The sequence below is a fragment of the Branchiostoma lanceolatum genome, chromosome 8, assembly GCF_035083965.1.
Source record: "Branchiostoma lanceolatum isolate klBraLanc5 chromosome 8, klBraLanc5.hap2, whole genome shotgun sequence".
Lineage (NCBI taxonomy): Eukaryota > Metazoa > Chordata > Leptocardii > Amphioxiformes > Branchiostomatidae > Branchiostoma > Branchiostoma lanceolatum.
Genome location: NC_089729.1, coordinates 1,341,955 through 1,358,159, shown reverse-complemented (window position 1 = coordinate 1,358,159; position 16,205 = coordinate 1,341,955). Strand labels below are relative to the sequence as shown.

Sequence of the window (16,205 nt, the reverse complement as noted above, 5' to 3'; positions counted from 1 at the left end):
GTTTAAAGTAGCACCTTTTCTCCGTGACTCAGACAGAAGTTAGTGGATGCTACAAATGTGCTTGAAATGTCATGACTGTCTCCAAAATCTCTCCAGTAACTGTTGCTTGAGTAACTGTTGTGTATCTTATTACTTGGATATGGGGTCGTGTGACATAACAGCAGGATTTTCGGGTTCGAATCCCCTGATGCCACCAATCTTGTGCCCTTGGGAAAAAGGCACTTTACATGACTTTCCCCACTCCACCCAAGTGTATAGAACGGGTACATTTAATATGTGACTGTGTGGGTCACGACATCAGCAATAGCTGCCTGTGTCCCACGTGTATTGCACTGTAGTTGCAATTCCAATAAAATCCAAATCCAAATGTCTAACCTTCATTGACCCACAAGAGGGACACAGTTACTGTTCATGTGGGTGCCAAAGGTCTTTGGTGGCAGGCCAGATAAATATGATAAAGCTCAATAATGACAGGTTTCCTTGTCTTGGTATAGTAGTAGCCTGTCTTTAAGAGAACGCATGTTCATAAATCCTTCTAACATTTCCACATCTTCCCCCTGCAGTGCCCAGAGCAGACAGGTGTTTATAGGGATGGTGTCAGCGCAATATCAGGCCAAAATGGTGAGTTTCAAATAGAGAAGTCAAAGGATCTGGTAGGCTAAGCTCATCTGGGAAGTCATAATTATTCATTTCATGCTTTTGAATTTTTCTCTCATTTTCCTGGACTCTCAGAAAGAAATTGTTAAAATACAATATGTATATAATATACTTTTGCCAAGCAGGTTATGGTTTCAGTTGCATTTGCATGTGTTGGGTTTCACACCATAATTCAAGAAGTTATGGACTTGATTTGTGGTTAGATCTTGGTCTATCAAAGAAATGAGTTGATTTTGGGTTTCCTGGTAGCTTTCCTTGGTACTGCAGCAGAACATGCATTTTTCTATCTCTTGTTCTACTATTTTGCTGTCGTGTTCCAAATAATGCATGTGTTATATATGTTGAACAGCATAATTCTAGAAGCTATGGCAGGATTGTCATGAAATTTGATTTGTGGTTAGATCTTGTTCTGTTAAAGAAATTATCACGTTTTATCACATGTCCCCTTGTGGCTTTCCTAGGCACTGCAACAACCTCCATTTTATCTATCTCTATTCTACTAGTTTCCCCAAAAATACATGCGTTGGGTTGAACAGCATAATTCAAGAAGCTATGGCAGGATTGTCACGAAATTTGATTTGTGGTTACATCTCGTCCTGATAAAGAAATTATCACATTTTGAGTTCCCTTCTGGCTTTCCTAGGGACTGCAGCAGAAGTTCCCTTTTTTCTATCTCTGTTCTACTATTTTGCCATTGTTTTACGTTGGGTTGAACAGCATAGTTCAAGAAGCTGTGGCAGGATTGTCATGAAATTTGATTTGTGGTTGGATCTTGTTATGTCAAAGAAAGTTTGGGTCCCCTTCTGGCTTTCCTAGGTACTGCAACAGAAGTTCACTTTTTTTATCTCATGTTCTACTGCATTGGTGTTGTTGTTCCCCAGGATGTCGTCCACATGATCGAGGACCTGGACACAGCCTGTATCAGGTTTGTTCACTTCTCAGCGGAGGACGAGCTCAGGAGCAGGGTAGGTGGACTCTTGTGCATGTCTCCTAGAAGTTTATTTATTTTGATTTACCACATCTTGTGGAAGGATTGACATAACAGGTGAACTATCACCTTTTCAAGATGTCATCCCAGACCGGACTGTAAGATTTGGACCATCGCACACCGGGGCATGCCCCTACTCTTTTTCGAAAGGTGTTGTGGGTTCTTTTACGTGCGCGAGGTGTGGCTCTCCCCAAACACGGGACCTCCATTTAACGTCCTATGCGAGGGACGTCCCTAACCCTAGATGAGCTGAGTGAAGTGAGGAAAGTCGTGTTAAGTGCCTTTCCCAAGGGCACAACATCGGGGCGCAAGTCCGAACATGTCTCTGGGCACAACCCGGGATTAGATCTCGGGTCCCATTGTTTGACAGCCGCGCGCTCTACACTTGCGCCACACGACGCCACGGAGTTTGTCATGCTTGAGACTGTTTGTACTTCATTGTTTTTGGACCAGTGATTAGCAACTTTCGACTGATTGTTCCTGGTCTTTGTCAAGGAGCTGATTAGACCTGGCAAACTAATTTGGGTAACTCCAATTATTGTGTTGGCATTTGCAGTTCAACTTTGATTCAGAATGACTTCTATCACAAAAAGAAAATACAGATGAATTTTCAGGTGAAGATAAATTTTTGAATTTCCGTTCCACAGATCTTCTCCGAGAAGATGGGTCTGGAGGCGGGCTGGAACTGTCACATTTCCCTCCTGTCATCTCCGGAGGACCGATCTCGGCACAGCTCAGGCCCAGATGGGGACAGGTCCGTGTTAGTCATCCAGTATAACTAGCTTTTTTTTATAACAGTCACCAGCTTCTTGGGAATATGGCAGTGGCTAGCCATATTACACTGACACACATGTCCTGCATGTCTGGCTCTATTCTTTATAGCTGGTATAACTGCCATTCAGTATAACACACCAGCGTCTGCTTGTATTGTATAGCTGGTATAACAATGTTTTGGCGTAACACATCAGCTTCTGTATTTGTATTGTATACATGTATCTGGTATAACCACCCTTTGGCAATAAACACACCAGATTCTGTATCTGTATTGTATACTGTATACAGCTGGTATAACTGCCCTTTCATCATAGCCTTCAGCTGACCGTATTAAACCAACTTACAAGTCACATCTAATCCTACATATCTAGCCTCAAGTATCTAGCTGGCTCAAAGTGCATTGCTGGTTGGTGCATCTACAAGCTTGTTTATGATTTTGTCCATCTTGACCAGATCGAGACACAGCTCCGGAGAAACAGACGTGCCGGCGCGGAGGAGCAAAATCCACCTGCTGGGCAGCCATGCAGAGGAGAGAGTGCCAAGTACCAAGATTATCTTAGGATTTCTAAGAAATCATATACTGATTACTTTTAGGCTTGGAATCTTTTATTATTTTTTCAAATATTGAGGTACTAGAATCCAATTTGTTTTTGGCTTATATGTCTGTCAGTCTGTCACCTTATTGCAAAGTAGTATGGGTTAAGGGTTGAATTATGCCATATCTACATGTAGTTGACTTTCTACTGAATGAATGAGTATCAATGCAAAAACATCAATGTAGTGATGTTGTATTTTTAGAAATGATGACTGGACTGGAAACCTTCTAGCTGTACTTCATCAATCAGTGACTTGAAAAGGTAACGAGATACGCACCTCCAAATTTTCGATGTCTACTGTACATCTTGATCACGGAGTATCCCTAGTCTCGCGAGAACACGAGACTAGGACGAGACTTGTGTAGATCTTCTGACCTCCCCCGCGAGACTAGGATACTCCGTGATCAAGATGTACAGTAGACATCGAAAATTTGGAGGTGCGTATCTCGTTACCTTTTCAAGTCACTGATTGATGAATATTCTTGTAACTTGTATCACACATAACTGATGAATCTCTTCAATGATAACAGTTACTGTACTTCAAAATCAAATGGACCAAGCGCTAAATTATTACTGTTTCTCCAGTTTTAGAACCATCACAGGTGACGTTCAGAGACGAAGTGTCGGAGCACCTCCTCCCAGAATCTCCCGAACACGATGTCTTAGACGTCGCGAGAGATCCGGGCAGACACTTAGACCTGCCAGGTCAAGACACACGCTTCTCAGGAAACCAGAGTTCGGCAGAAGTCTCGCGGCAGTGCAGCCAGGAGAGTCAGAACTACAGATACGGCGGAGAATTGGGGTTGCAGGACAGCGTCCTAATAAGGGATGATCGTCATGATGACATCATTTCCATGGAAACGGACGTGACGAGCCACCATAGTGACGTCTTTGACATGACAAATAGGGTAAAGGTCATACCTACACGTTTCAGATTTCAGTTTATTAAAGGCACCCAGAGCATTTTATGAGGCTTGAAAACTGGAAATGTTATAGTTGCTGTAATCTTTATGAAATTGACATTTAATGTCACTGTTTACCACATTTGCGTGCGGATTTCTTATCAAAAGTGCTCAAAAGCAGCACAAAAATAAGCTACATGGTGACATTTTAGTATCACGCGCCTAGTGTAAATAGACCGATACCATAGCCCGGCCACCTCCGTCAAAACGTAGAAATGCAAAGTTAAAACATAAAAATGCAAATATTTGACGGACATGCAGTCACTCTCTCATTGGTCGAACCGCTAATTGTGATGGACAGCCAGGATCAGTCTATTAGGGCTTGGATTTTATATCAGTTCTCACCACACAACGACATCGTATCTTTCATCTTTCTTTGCCCCTTTAATGTTGATATGTAATGGTATGGTGTTATTGAAACTTACTATGTGTAGGAATGACTAGAAATTTGAGGTTTTTTTTTCAAATTTCAAGTGTCATAAAATGCTCTGGATGCCTTTAAAGAAATAAACAGTATAATTATTCAGATTCTTTTTTTTTCCTGATAAGGCCATACTTATTTGCTTCTGACAGATTTAAGATGCTCAACTTTACATGAAATACGAGTCTGAGAAGAAAGTCTGTGCCTTGGTGCACACAGTTTCAGCAAGACTTAGAGTATAATACTAGACTAAGTCACATTCAAGTTTTCCTCACTGCCATCTGTGTTCTTGTTGCGCTCTGATTTCATTTTTACTTGAGATGTCAGAGAACCAAAGAAATGATTTTGTTTCCCCTATTAAGTGAAAAGCTTCATCTTCAGATCTCTGTTTTCAGATTCCTTCCCTTAGAAAATTAGGAATTCCTGTTTTCCCTTCCAGGCGAAGCTCCCGAGAGGCATAGACAACATCAGACCGCACCTTGAGAACGTGGACAACGTGCCCCTACTGGTGCCGCTCTTCACAGATGCAACTCCTCAAGGTAACGTCTTCTTAGGACATGGGAAATTTGTATTAAGTGCCTCTCCCAAGGGCACAACGTCTGGTTGCATGTCCAGACATGTCTGGGTACTCCACTGGGTATTGAACCTGGGTCTCATTGGTTCATAGCAGGATGCTCTGCCACTACACTACTAAAAATGATTTGTCTTGTTTTTTCTAGTTTTCTTGTTTTTACTTAATTCGTGGACAAATTTTCTTGAATGAAGAACTTCCTTGAAAATGATAAGAATAAATAAGAAAAGCACAACAGACCATTCCAAGAATCTTGTCTTGTAAATTCTCACAACAAGAAACATTTTCTTATTTTTCTTAAATAAAGAAATAATTTCTATAAAGGATTTTCTCTCATAAGAATTTTCTAGAAATTAAAGTTAAAAGTTCTTGTTTTTCTTGAATGGAGAATCTATTTCTTGCCATGTATAAGAAAATACAAGACTTTTTCTCTCCCCTATCTTCTTTTTCTGGTAGTAAGAAAAAACAAGAATTCAAAATTATGAAAACAAGTAACAACTAGAATTTTGTTCTTGAGTGGTCTTGATTTTTGTATCAAGAAACCTTAAGAAAGAAATTCTTGTTTTTCTTGGGATGTTTAAGAAAATAGAAGAATTTTCTTCTTGCCTTTCTTGAGGTATCCTGCTTAGAAAAACGAGAATTTTTAAGATATTTAAACTAGAAGACAAAGCTCGAGTCATAACTAGAATAATATTCTTGAATGTTATTGATTTTTGTATCCAGAAACTTTGAGAAAGAAATTCTTGTTTTTCTTGGGATGTTTAAGAAAATAGAAGAATTTTCTTCTTGCCTTTCTTGAGGAAGCCTGCTTAGAAAATCAAGAATTTTCAAGATATTTAAACTTGAAGACAAAGTTCGAGTCATAACTAGAATTATATTCTTGAATTTTCTTATTTTTCATATCAAGAAACTTTGAGCAAGGCAATTCTTGTTTTTCTTGATAATAATACTTGAAGAAATACAAGAAATACTTTGAAATTCTTATTTTAACTCGTATAATATAATGGTTGTTTCCTGGCTAAGATGAGGCTATTGCAAGAAATAGAACCCAACTTAAATTTTCTTTAAAAATCTTGATTGTTCTAGCAAATATCTGCATAAAATTTTGACCAATGGCAACACTTGCCATGTGATCTTTTCCCAACTCCTGATTGGTGGAATCGAATCCCACTGGCAGTTGGTGGAATCAAATTCCACTGGCAGTTGACAGTAGGGCCAAAGCTGTGAGAAGTTCATGCCTTCAAGTGCTGTTCACTTCTAGTTCTATTTGTATTAATTGAAGACTCAAGTCGGTTTCAAAGTCAAAACCCAGGTACAAGAGAACATATACAAGATGGGGATCATGGTCTGAGGCTGCAGCAGATGCCAAATTTTGCACGGAAACACTGGATAGCAGTATGGAAAAGGTAAGTGCCCCCCTCCCCACCCGACTATATGAAAATCAGTTCAACTTTATTTATCATATGAAAAAAGCTAAGTTAAAGGGCCCCTGCTTGGTTTAATCATCAAAAGCATCAAGCATTAGAGATAATGATAAGTAAAGCCTCTTTGGGTCCAACTCAACATCTTTTTGGCCGACGAATTAATAGATTTTAATCAAAAAGCGATCCGCACACATAGGAAGATTACATTCCACCGCTGAGGGGTGGACTATTTTAATTGTATTGTTTCTGGAAACATATATAAGGATAGGTTAAAGAATGATAAAACATACATGTATGATGTGCTTTGTGAAGAAATCATTTCAATTGGAACTTTCACTTCTAGAAGCTGGAAGTTAGTTAGCTCAACTCAGAAAGTAAAAATTAATGACATAGTCTTCATTTTTTTCCCCAGATGTTGGAAGATCATTTGAATGCCAATGGGAATGCCAAGTCAACAGAAATGGGCTTGAACAAGTTGAAGGGTTTGGTTTCCGTAGTCGAAGATCATCATCCAAGTCAGATGAAGCTGCTCTATACCACCTTCCAAGACGATAAAGAATTATATATTATGAAATATATCATATGTAATAAATCATATAGCATGTTAATTACATAGCAGTTTGTAATCTTTATGTTCTTTCAGTTTCAGAAGGCTTTGTATCAAAATTAGTTTTGGTATTTGTACAACAATACATGTATTGTATAATTATATATTATTATTATACCTATTATTTTTTGAAAAAATACACTGTAAAGCTTTGCCAATGTCATTTTTTTTACCATAGTCCACAATTTACAGAAATATTAAGCCATCAACATGTCATTTTAACTGTAACTCTTGGAGTGAGATTCTTCTTGTAAGAACATCAGTCTTATATTATAAGAGTAAGAAAACATTTCTAGGTAGCAAGAATCGTGTTCTTGAAGTAAGAAAAGTATTCTTGTTGTAAGAAGATTAATCTTAGAAGTCAGCTAACATTTCTTGACAGCAAGAATTGTGCTCTTGATATAAGAAAAGTATTCTTGTTGTAAGAAGATTAATCTTAGAAGTAAGAAAAAAAATTCTTGGCAGCAAGAATTGTGCTCTTGATATAAGAAAAGTATTCTTGTTGTAAGAAGATTAATCTTAGAAGTAAGCAAACATTTCTTGACAGCAAGAATTGTGCTCTTGATGTAAGAAAAGTATCCTTGGTATAAGAATATTAATCTTAGAAGTAAGAAAAAAATTCTTGGCAGCAAGAATTGTGCTCTTGATATAAGAAAAGTATTCTTGTTGTAAGAAGATTAATCTTAGAAGTAAGCAAACATTTCTTGGCAGCAAGAATTGTGCTCTTGATGTAAGAAAAATATTCTTGGTGTAAGAATATTAATCTTAGAAGTAAGCAAACATTTCTTGGTAGCAAGAATTCTGATCTTGATATAAGAAAAATATTCTTGTTGTAAGAAGATCAATCATAGAAGTAAGAATACATTTCTTGGTAGCAAGAATTCTGCTCTTGATATAAGAAAAGTATTCTTGGAGTAAGACGATCAATCTTAGAAGTAAGCAAACATTTCTTGACAGCAAGAATTGTGCTCTTGATATAAGAAAAATATTCTTGGTGTAAGAATATTAATCTTAAAAGTAAGCAAACATTTCTTGGTAGCAAGAATTGTGCTCTTGATGTAAGAAGATTAATCTTAGAAGTAAGAAAACATTTCTTGGCAATAAACAATCTTTGCTCTTGATGTAAGAAAAGTGTGCTTATTGTAAGAAGATCAATCTTAGAAGTAAGAAAGCATTTTCTAGGCAGCAAGAATTATGTTCTCGAGGTGAGAAAAATATTCTTTATTTAAGAAGATCAGCTCTAGAAGTAAGAAAGTATTTCCAGGCGATAACAATTTTTGCCCCTGAAGCGAGAAAAGGATTCTTGATGTAAGAAGATAAATCTTGATGTAAGAAAACATTTCTCAGCAATAAGCATGTTTGGTCTTGAAGTGAGGAAAATATTCTTAGTGTAAGAACCTACATCTTGAAAATAAGAAAGCAGTTCTAGGTCTTGAGAAGAGAAATGCATTCTTGTTATAAGAACATAAAACTTAAAGGGAAGAAAACCTTTCTTGGCAGTAAGAATTTTGGTCTTGAGATGAGAAAAAAAGTCTTGGTGTAAGAACCTAAATCTTAGAAATAAGAAAGTAGTTCTTGCTATCAAGAATTTTGGTCTTAAGAAGAGAAATGTATTCTTAGTATAAGAACCTCAGATCCAGGTGTCTGAATCAAGAATATACATAGAAAAAAAATCTTACTGCAAGAATTACTTTCCGGCAGTAACCAAGGTCATTTTTATAAGAAAGATTATCTTACTACAAGAAAAAGTTCAGTAAGTAAAAAATTGCTTAATTCGTGGACAAACCCTTTTTCTTGAATACAGAAAAATTTGCTTGCATGAAGGAATATTTTTCTGTATGTAAGAAAAAACTAGAATACAAGAAATTGTATTTTTGGCAGTGTATGCCATACAGTTGCTACTATTCTAATTCTAACTCTTCCAAGGAGTCTACCACAATTAAAAAAGAAGTTCTTCTAACTCCTCCGCAGACCTTCACTTGGAGAGAAAGGTTAGGTGCACTCCAATGCAAGCAACTACAACCTACCAGGTCCCTAAAAGCAAGAAATACCATGCAGCCTGTATTTACATGTAATAAGTATAGTTCATAATCATATGGCAGCCCTACAGCTCTGGCTATGGCACTTGTGCTACATATGCCATGAGGCAGTTTGCTGGCAATGCAAATCAGATTCAACATATCATTAGATTTATGTATCTGGATTGCCTGAGTTTGTTTGCAATCTCATGGATAGCAGTTCAGCACCAAGGAGAGGTCTCATCATCTGGCCTCATGTTAATGCCATGTGATGGTTTTCTGCTATAAAGTACAAATACAGATATTTCCCTTCCTAAAAGAACATGACATTGTGCTTGTGGCAATCCAACTGAGGTCTAAGAAGCCTCATGTTGCACTAAGTACTGAGTTATGTTCCATAGATGAGGACACACATTGTTTGTGATTGTGTATACTGTAACTAATTAAGATGTCTTCTTGTATTCATAGCTACCAAAGAGATGCTGAAGATCATGCAGGAGTATGGGGAGGTGGTCTGCTGTGTGGGGAGCTCAACCAACATACAGAACACTGGGGTCTTCCTACAAGCAGATGTCAGGTATTCTTTTAAATTATCACAGTCCCTTGGAAATAATGACTCATTTACTTCAAACTCTTTTCTACCAAAAAAAATTATTTTCTTTTCTCTTACATGTTAAATTAAACATTTGAATGTCCATCTTGCAGTGTGGCAGTAGAGCCAGGGTACCCCCAGCTGTGCATGAGGCATGGCGCCCTCGCAGTGTCCCAGTGTCAGGAGAAAGGTTCCTTTCCATGTGCGCTGAGCTGTGCCCTCCCAACACTGCCCTGTTTATGTTAAATCTTACATTTCTCCATCTTGCAGTGTGGCAGTTGAGCCAGGGTACCCCCAGTTGTGCATGAGGCACGGCGCCCCCGCAGTGTCACAGAGTCCGGAGAAAGGTTCCTCCCCGTGTGCGCTGAGCTGTGTCCTCCCAACACTGCCCTGTTTATGTTAAATCTTACATTTCTCCATCTTGCAGTGTGGCGGTAGAGCCAGGGTACCCCCAGCTGTGCATGAGGCACGGTGCCCCCGCAGTGTCACAGAGTCAGGAGAAGGGTTCCTCCCCGTGTGCGCTGAGCTGCGTACTGAACACCCTGCCCTGTTCCGCAGTGTTCAACAAGGAGCACAACTACACCAGCGTACTGCTGCAGATGATACAGGAGGTGAGGTTTTATATTGTGTTCATCAGAATTTACCACAAGATCGATGGCAAACGAATTTGATTTGTTGGTTTGTTATTGCTGTAGATTCTACTTTTTAGATGTAAAGAAGAGAACTGAATCAGATGCTGAACATGAAAACATACCCTAAGGGTAATGTCTTTATATTTTTTTCACACAATTTCAGGGGATTGATACACATGTGGTCATACTTTTCTGTCTACATGTACATGTACATGTAGCCCTCTGTTTTCTCTGTGTTCCCGTGCTCAATTTCTTAATCTATGATTGTCCAAAATCAAGGAAATAACTTACTGTGGCCGAAGGTGGAAGGGGTAACAAAGTATACAAATTACAATGTCATACAGGTGCACATCACCCGCAACTGGTATTGTTACTTTTAGATTAACACACTGTATAAACTGAACCCTTTCAAGTATTCAAATCCAAATGCAATGTACAGAGCTGGGGTAGGGAGCCATGATGGTGAATAGGTATGATTATGATTCATACATGTACTATCTGTAAAAGTTTAAGTTAATGCTATTGTTGGGAATCCTGTTGCCCGCAGGCTCGACACTTGGTCCTGTGCATCAAGAACTGTCTGCTGTTCCTGTTGGGCTGTCAGCTGTCTATCAGCCTGGTGCAGGTTTGTGTTTGTTTGTTTATTTTTGGTATAACGCAACTGCTCTGACTGTCCTGTGGCATACTTTCAGTTCCAGTGGTGTGCCTGTTCCAGTGGCGTTTAAGTGACAGTGTCTAAGGCCAGCACAAGAGTTTAATACCCAAGTCGCCTGCATGCTACTGTAATTTAGTGTTAAGATTAGAGTTATAGTCTCTATTCTGTCAAAAGGAGCAGTGTAAGTTTCCTCTTACATTGAACCCGTAATATACTCTACTTTATCACATGTCTTTTGTTTTGAGACCAATGAAAGAGTGCCATTTCAGTAAAGCCCTTGTCATGCATAATTGACCTTCTCCAGATCATGGTCGTGAGATTGTCATGAGCAATTTCATCTATGGTTTAGACTTGTTTGGTGGGGTTGTATAATCTGTCTGTAAAGGTAATGTTACAAGCTATCTGGTGAAGATGCTTCTACTGTTCTTGATGACAATAAACTCCACTCCACGATACGTTGATGAAGGTTAGACATCCAGGTAATAAGATACGCCAAAAATAGTTACTCAAGCAACTGGATAAAATTTTGAAACAGTCAGACGTTTTAGACATCATCCGCTGTCTTTCGTCAGTGACTCTACGATAATTCTAGAACTCTATGATAGTTCTAGAAAAGATTTTTGAACACATCAATCCTTGGTTGATAACTTTGGTACTTGAAGGCATGACTGGTCTAATACCTATTTTGTTTCCTCAAAGAAAATTTTGTTTTCTTTATCTGATATATTGTTATTTACAGCCCATTCTTTGATGTCATACTTTCGTCAATACTCCTGTTTGTCAAATTTGAAATATTCTATATACCGTGTAAGTAACATAAGCTTTTATTGAAGCTATTTCAACCTGTCAAATGTTAGTAATTTGTATGTAAGTAATCTTGATATTTTAATACTTTTGTCTATTGTAACGAAAACTCACGCAATTCAGCCTGTGGCTGCCATGTGGTGTTTCGCTGTTTGACTGCTTGAATCTAATAAACCATTAGTATTATTATTATTATAAAGATTTCAATTCCTTTTCTCCCAGTTGCTGTCTGCAGTTGTCCTCCTGCCCCCACCGCTGAGCGGCGGCCATGTTCTCTGGCTGTCGTGTCTCGTGGTGCCGGCTCTCAGCGCCTCACTGGTCGCCAAGGAGGTCGACAAAACGGTCATGAGTCTCGCGCCGGGAAAGAACCAGAATCACCTGCCTGTGGAGGTGAGGCCTCCATGTTTGAAAAATGTAGATTTCCTGGATATAGGAGATTCTTTGTACACAACCAGGTAGTGTTCTCACCTGCTAACGTTTCGATGTCTATCAGACACCTTCTTCAGAGCTTCTGACTGGAGTACTGCCTCTCACCGCTATAAGTAGCCGATGTAGTACTCCAGTCAGAAGCTCTGAAGAAGGTGTCTGATAGACATCGAAACGTTAGCAGGTGAGAACAATACCTGGTTGTGTACAAAGAATCTCCTATATCCAGTCCTATATTCTACCAACCTGACGAAATTATTTTCAGAAGTAGATTTCCTATTTCTATAAGATACCGGTGCAATGGTCTAGTGGGTAGAGTGTTTGCGTTGCATACGGTGGGTCGTGAGCTCGATCCAGGTCAGCCAGGTCAGACCAAAGACTTTAAATTGGTACATACTGCTTTCTCTACTTAGTACTCAGCATTTGGGAAAGAGTATGGAAGTTAAATACACACCACTACCAGTGGACTAGCCCCCTGCTGTTACAGTAGTGATAGCACAAAGTTGTGTGGCCCAAGGGCTACTGAAACGAAGATGGGCGCCGCCCTATGCACCATCGGTGCGGGAAGGTACTGTGGCTGCACAATGAATGCCAAGAGCCGTAGGCCTGTTTTCGCATATATAAGGTTAATACCATGTACTGGATAGATGTAGATATGGTTCTGTCCAAAGAGAGATCGTGTGCAACAGCCGTTACTCTGATGCAACGTTGACCAAAGATCGAGAACGAAAGAGATCCGGCAGCTTTAATAGCTTTGGATGCCGGACAACACATGTAGGCATTATGTTCTGAATACATGCTGTTTTAGCCACTGCCTTTATAACTGTAATTTACAGCGATGTCAACTGTGATGTTATGTCTTGGTTGTGAAGAAAGAACTTTGTTGTGTAACTTCCTTCCCAGTTTGAACTTTTGTCCATGTTTTGTCAGTCCTTGCTGCAGTTCGGGCTGCACTACGCCGGCAGGTTTATCCCGTCGCTGGGCGTGTGTCTCCTGTGTTTCGCCTTCGTTCTTCACGCCGTCTGCTCGAAGGTCTCCCCAGCGGAGGTCTGTCATCCTGTGTTCGGGAACAGGTAACACTAAACGGTCAATTAGTTACTGCAACTGGATATCAACCTTCAGCCTGCTAAAGCCCCTATCTCACTGGACTCGAGGTACATTGGCTACCTCGCTACAACCGCGATTTGGCAGCGCGCTCAACGAATATCACTGATAAAAAAACGAATCTATAGAACTCAAATGTATAGAGCACGACCTTTATGGTTGTATAAAAAGGTTACCAAGATCAGGAATCTGGCCTTGATAGTTTACACACCGAAACATGACCTTCACCTTTAAAACACCAGAACATGGCCATGACCTTTATGAGTAAGAGCCTAACCTTGACCTTTCCGTGCAGGAACCTGACCCTGTCGTGGAATGATTACGAGGGTGAGAGTTCCACAGGACTGGTCCTGGCACAGGAGTGCTGCTGCTTCCTCCTGGTCATGTATTTTGGTGAGTTGTGATGATAAAGTTTATGAATATCTTTATTACCTGATAATTCTATCAACAAATCATAGCTGGCATGTAGTCAGAAGAAACATCTAGTCATGATAAATTTGTTTGTCCCTTTTTTGTTACTTCATGTTGACTGATTTTTTGCTTGTTTTGATATGGGAAGGGGGTCCAATGCAAAGAACAAATGAGGAAAACCAGGGGTGTGGGCTGGGTGAGTAACATTAGGGTAACTATACTTAGAACAATGTGACAAAACTTTTACATGCAGGTGTGACATCGATGAGCTACGTACACAGGTCCCACCCCCTGTGGAGAAGACTTCCCTTCACTAACAGAGTCTGGCTGGTCTGTGTTCTCGTCATGTAAGTACCAACCGTCAGTCAAAACTCCTGGTCCTGTTTGGTGGAAAATTATGGATCATCGCCTGACAAGGACGAACCTTTTTTCACTGAAAAACAAATTTGGTCCAGGTGTGTATTGTGGCCCAATATTGGCCCGATTTACACACAAGTCTACAGAGTCGACTTGGGGCTGTGTGTGAGGAGCTTTGGGCTGCTTAAGTGGAGTTTTCCTACTTGAAAATGCTACTTGAGTGGCCTAGGGTTCTACTTGCACAGTCCTGAGTGGCTCAAAGTCGAGTAAAAAATGCAATGCATAATGATTGTACAGTAACCTTTTCAGCTGCTTTATTTCTGTGGGTTGTCAGACCCCTGTTTCGTTCATTTAGTGTGGTACAGTTGTATGTCAGTGGGGTGCACTGGTGAAAAATATATCTTTTGAAGACTTTCTGTCTAAGATTATGCTTCCAATTTTCTACACTGCGCAATTCTAATGTATTTAGCTTAGATGACTGTATGTATTGTTTTTATCTGCAAAATAAAGAAATAGAATAGAACATCTTTCCTTTTTTCTACCCAGTCTGATTCTGCAGGTCGTCTACTTTGCCGTTGCCATGGCAATATCGTCGGCCAACCATACGGTGCAGTTCTCCCTGGGCGATGTTCCGCTGTCGGCATGGTTACTGGGGTTACTCTGGGTCGTTGTCCTGGTGGTCTGTAACGAGCTGGTCAAGCTGCACGAGACGAGGTAGAGCATAACAAATCAGTTGTTACCTCTGTTGTATTCCTCACCCTTCTTCCTGCTGCCTCAAGTACTTTAGCTGGTTTCTTTAAAAATGAAATTGAAATATGATGTAGATGATATACTGTATATTCAGTTCTAAATGTTTGCAGTGGTTTTATTTCCGCGGTTTTTGCAGTAAGATCTTTGCTGAAAACTTACAACCACCTTGAAAGTTTTTGCCCTCCTACCCCCCTTAAAAACACAGCAAACTCTCCATTTTCTCCTTACCGCAAAATTAAAAACACGCAAAGTTACTTAAATGCATTTACTGTAACAGTTACAAGTCTGTTGCTTTCATGGCAACTAACGTGCTTTTCTTGGCAAATTTGCTGTATAGTATTTTTAGTGTTTTATCAAGGAAAACAATGATCATTCAAAAAATAACATACATCATTTTAAATCACTTTTTTTCTAAGATTGTCGGTGAGGTACCAGAAGAGAGCCAAGCTGCAGTTTGGAACCAAACTTGGAATGAACTCCCCCTTCTGAGTTGTGCAATGGACTCTCCCTGCTGAACCAGCCAATCAGAGTGCATATCAGAAACCTCAGGGCAATACCATTGAATTTGTGGGGAGGGAACTGTATTGTTTTACAGGTGGATAAGACGAGACTCTTTGGCAAATGTGTTTTTAAAGAAATGTCCACTTAAATTGTCAAACAGAAGATGAAAAGGTTGGCGGTACTTAGCAAAGAAAAGAGGCCCAGTAACAATTGCACAATTCTGATTCTTTCTTTGTTTCTTTGGGCCTTGAGCACCAGTTAGACTATCATGACCAGATGATGACGATGATTCTTTGTTTGGGGAAACTTAATCATTTCTGGAGCATGATCTATGATTCAAGTGCAAGTCTATTCAGAACATTTAGGAACTGCAAAACAAAGTTGAGCTGAAAGTGTGTACCTTAAAGGTTCAACAATGTTGATGAAGGTTTGACATACAGGTGATAGGGTACTAAGATAACGGTTATTCAAGCAACTGGATAGATTTTGCAAAAGAGGTTTCAGGTAGTATCCACTACCTTTCGTCGCTACCAGGTTTTTAACCAAAAATTATGGTAGACAAACAACTTTGCTGCTTGCCAAATGAATGAGTCTTGTAGACAATGGGCTTCATAACCAGGCATTGAGTTATTGTACAATGAAGTAAATGTTTACAGAATTGCTTCAAATGTGATAGCCGGAATGCTGTCTTCATATCAAAATAGGCAAAGTATTGAATGTGTACAAATAATCGTGTAATTGTAAATGTTGTTCAGGTCCTAACATGTACATTGTATATTTCAGTGACTTAATAGTGTATCAAATAATTTCTAAAATCAATCTTAATGTGCCGGCAAATACTTAACTTCAAAGACTTAACCCAAAAAATCCCACCAAGACAGTAAAATAGTGGATTATTTTCTGATTTTTATTTTTGGTACCTCATAGACAACTGTAACAAAGGCCAGTCAATGCC

The 16,205-nt window shown here is 39.4% G+C and overlaps 1 protein-coding gene and 1 long non-coding RNA gene across 2 annotated transcripts in view; both read left to right on the top strand.

Annotated features, from left to right (window-relative positions):
• Window positions 1-15,892, top strand: part of LOC136440463 (transmembrane protein 94-like) — a 35,125-nt gene extending 19,233 nt beyond the window's left edge. The window contains exons 21-35 of the mRNA XM_066436512.1: window positions 564-621; window positions 1,539-1,622; window positions 2,293-2,399; window positions 2,873-2,961; window positions 3,601-3,923; window positions 4,838-4,937; window positions 9,487-9,595; window positions 10,038-10,221; window positions 10,790-10,867; window positions 11,924-12,091; window positions 13,058-13,200; window positions 13,527-13,624; window positions 13,896-13,989; window positions 14,546-14,713; window positions 15,166-15,892. Coding sequence (XP_066292609.1) covers window positions 564-621; window positions 1,539-1,622; window positions 2,293-2,399; window positions 2,873-2,961; window positions 3,601-3,923; window positions 4,838-4,937; window positions 9,487-9,595; window positions 10,038-10,221; window positions 10,790-10,867; window positions 11,924-12,091; window positions 13,058-13,200; window positions 13,527-13,624; window positions 13,896-13,989; window positions 14,546-14,713; window positions 15,166-15,238 — 1,876 coding nt within the window. The 3' untranslated portion in view covers window positions 15,239-15,892. The remainder of the gene's footprint in view (window positions 1-563; window positions 622-1,538; window positions 1,623-2,292; window positions 2,400-2,872; window positions 2,962-3,600; window positions 3,924-4,837; window positions 4,938-9,486; window positions 9,596-10,037; window positions 10,222-10,789; window positions 10,868-11,923; window positions 12,092-13,057; window positions 13,201-13,526; window positions 13,625-13,895; window positions 13,990-14,545; window positions 14,714-15,165) is intronic.
• LOC136440223 (uncharacterized) lies at window positions 5,081-8,121 on the top strand. The gene is made up of 2 exons (XR_010756639.1): window positions 5,081-6,375; window positions 6,806-8,121. It is a non-coding gene; the product is annotated as an uncharacterized lncRNA (long non-coding RNA).
• Window positions 15,893-16,205: the final 313 nt, after the last annotated feature.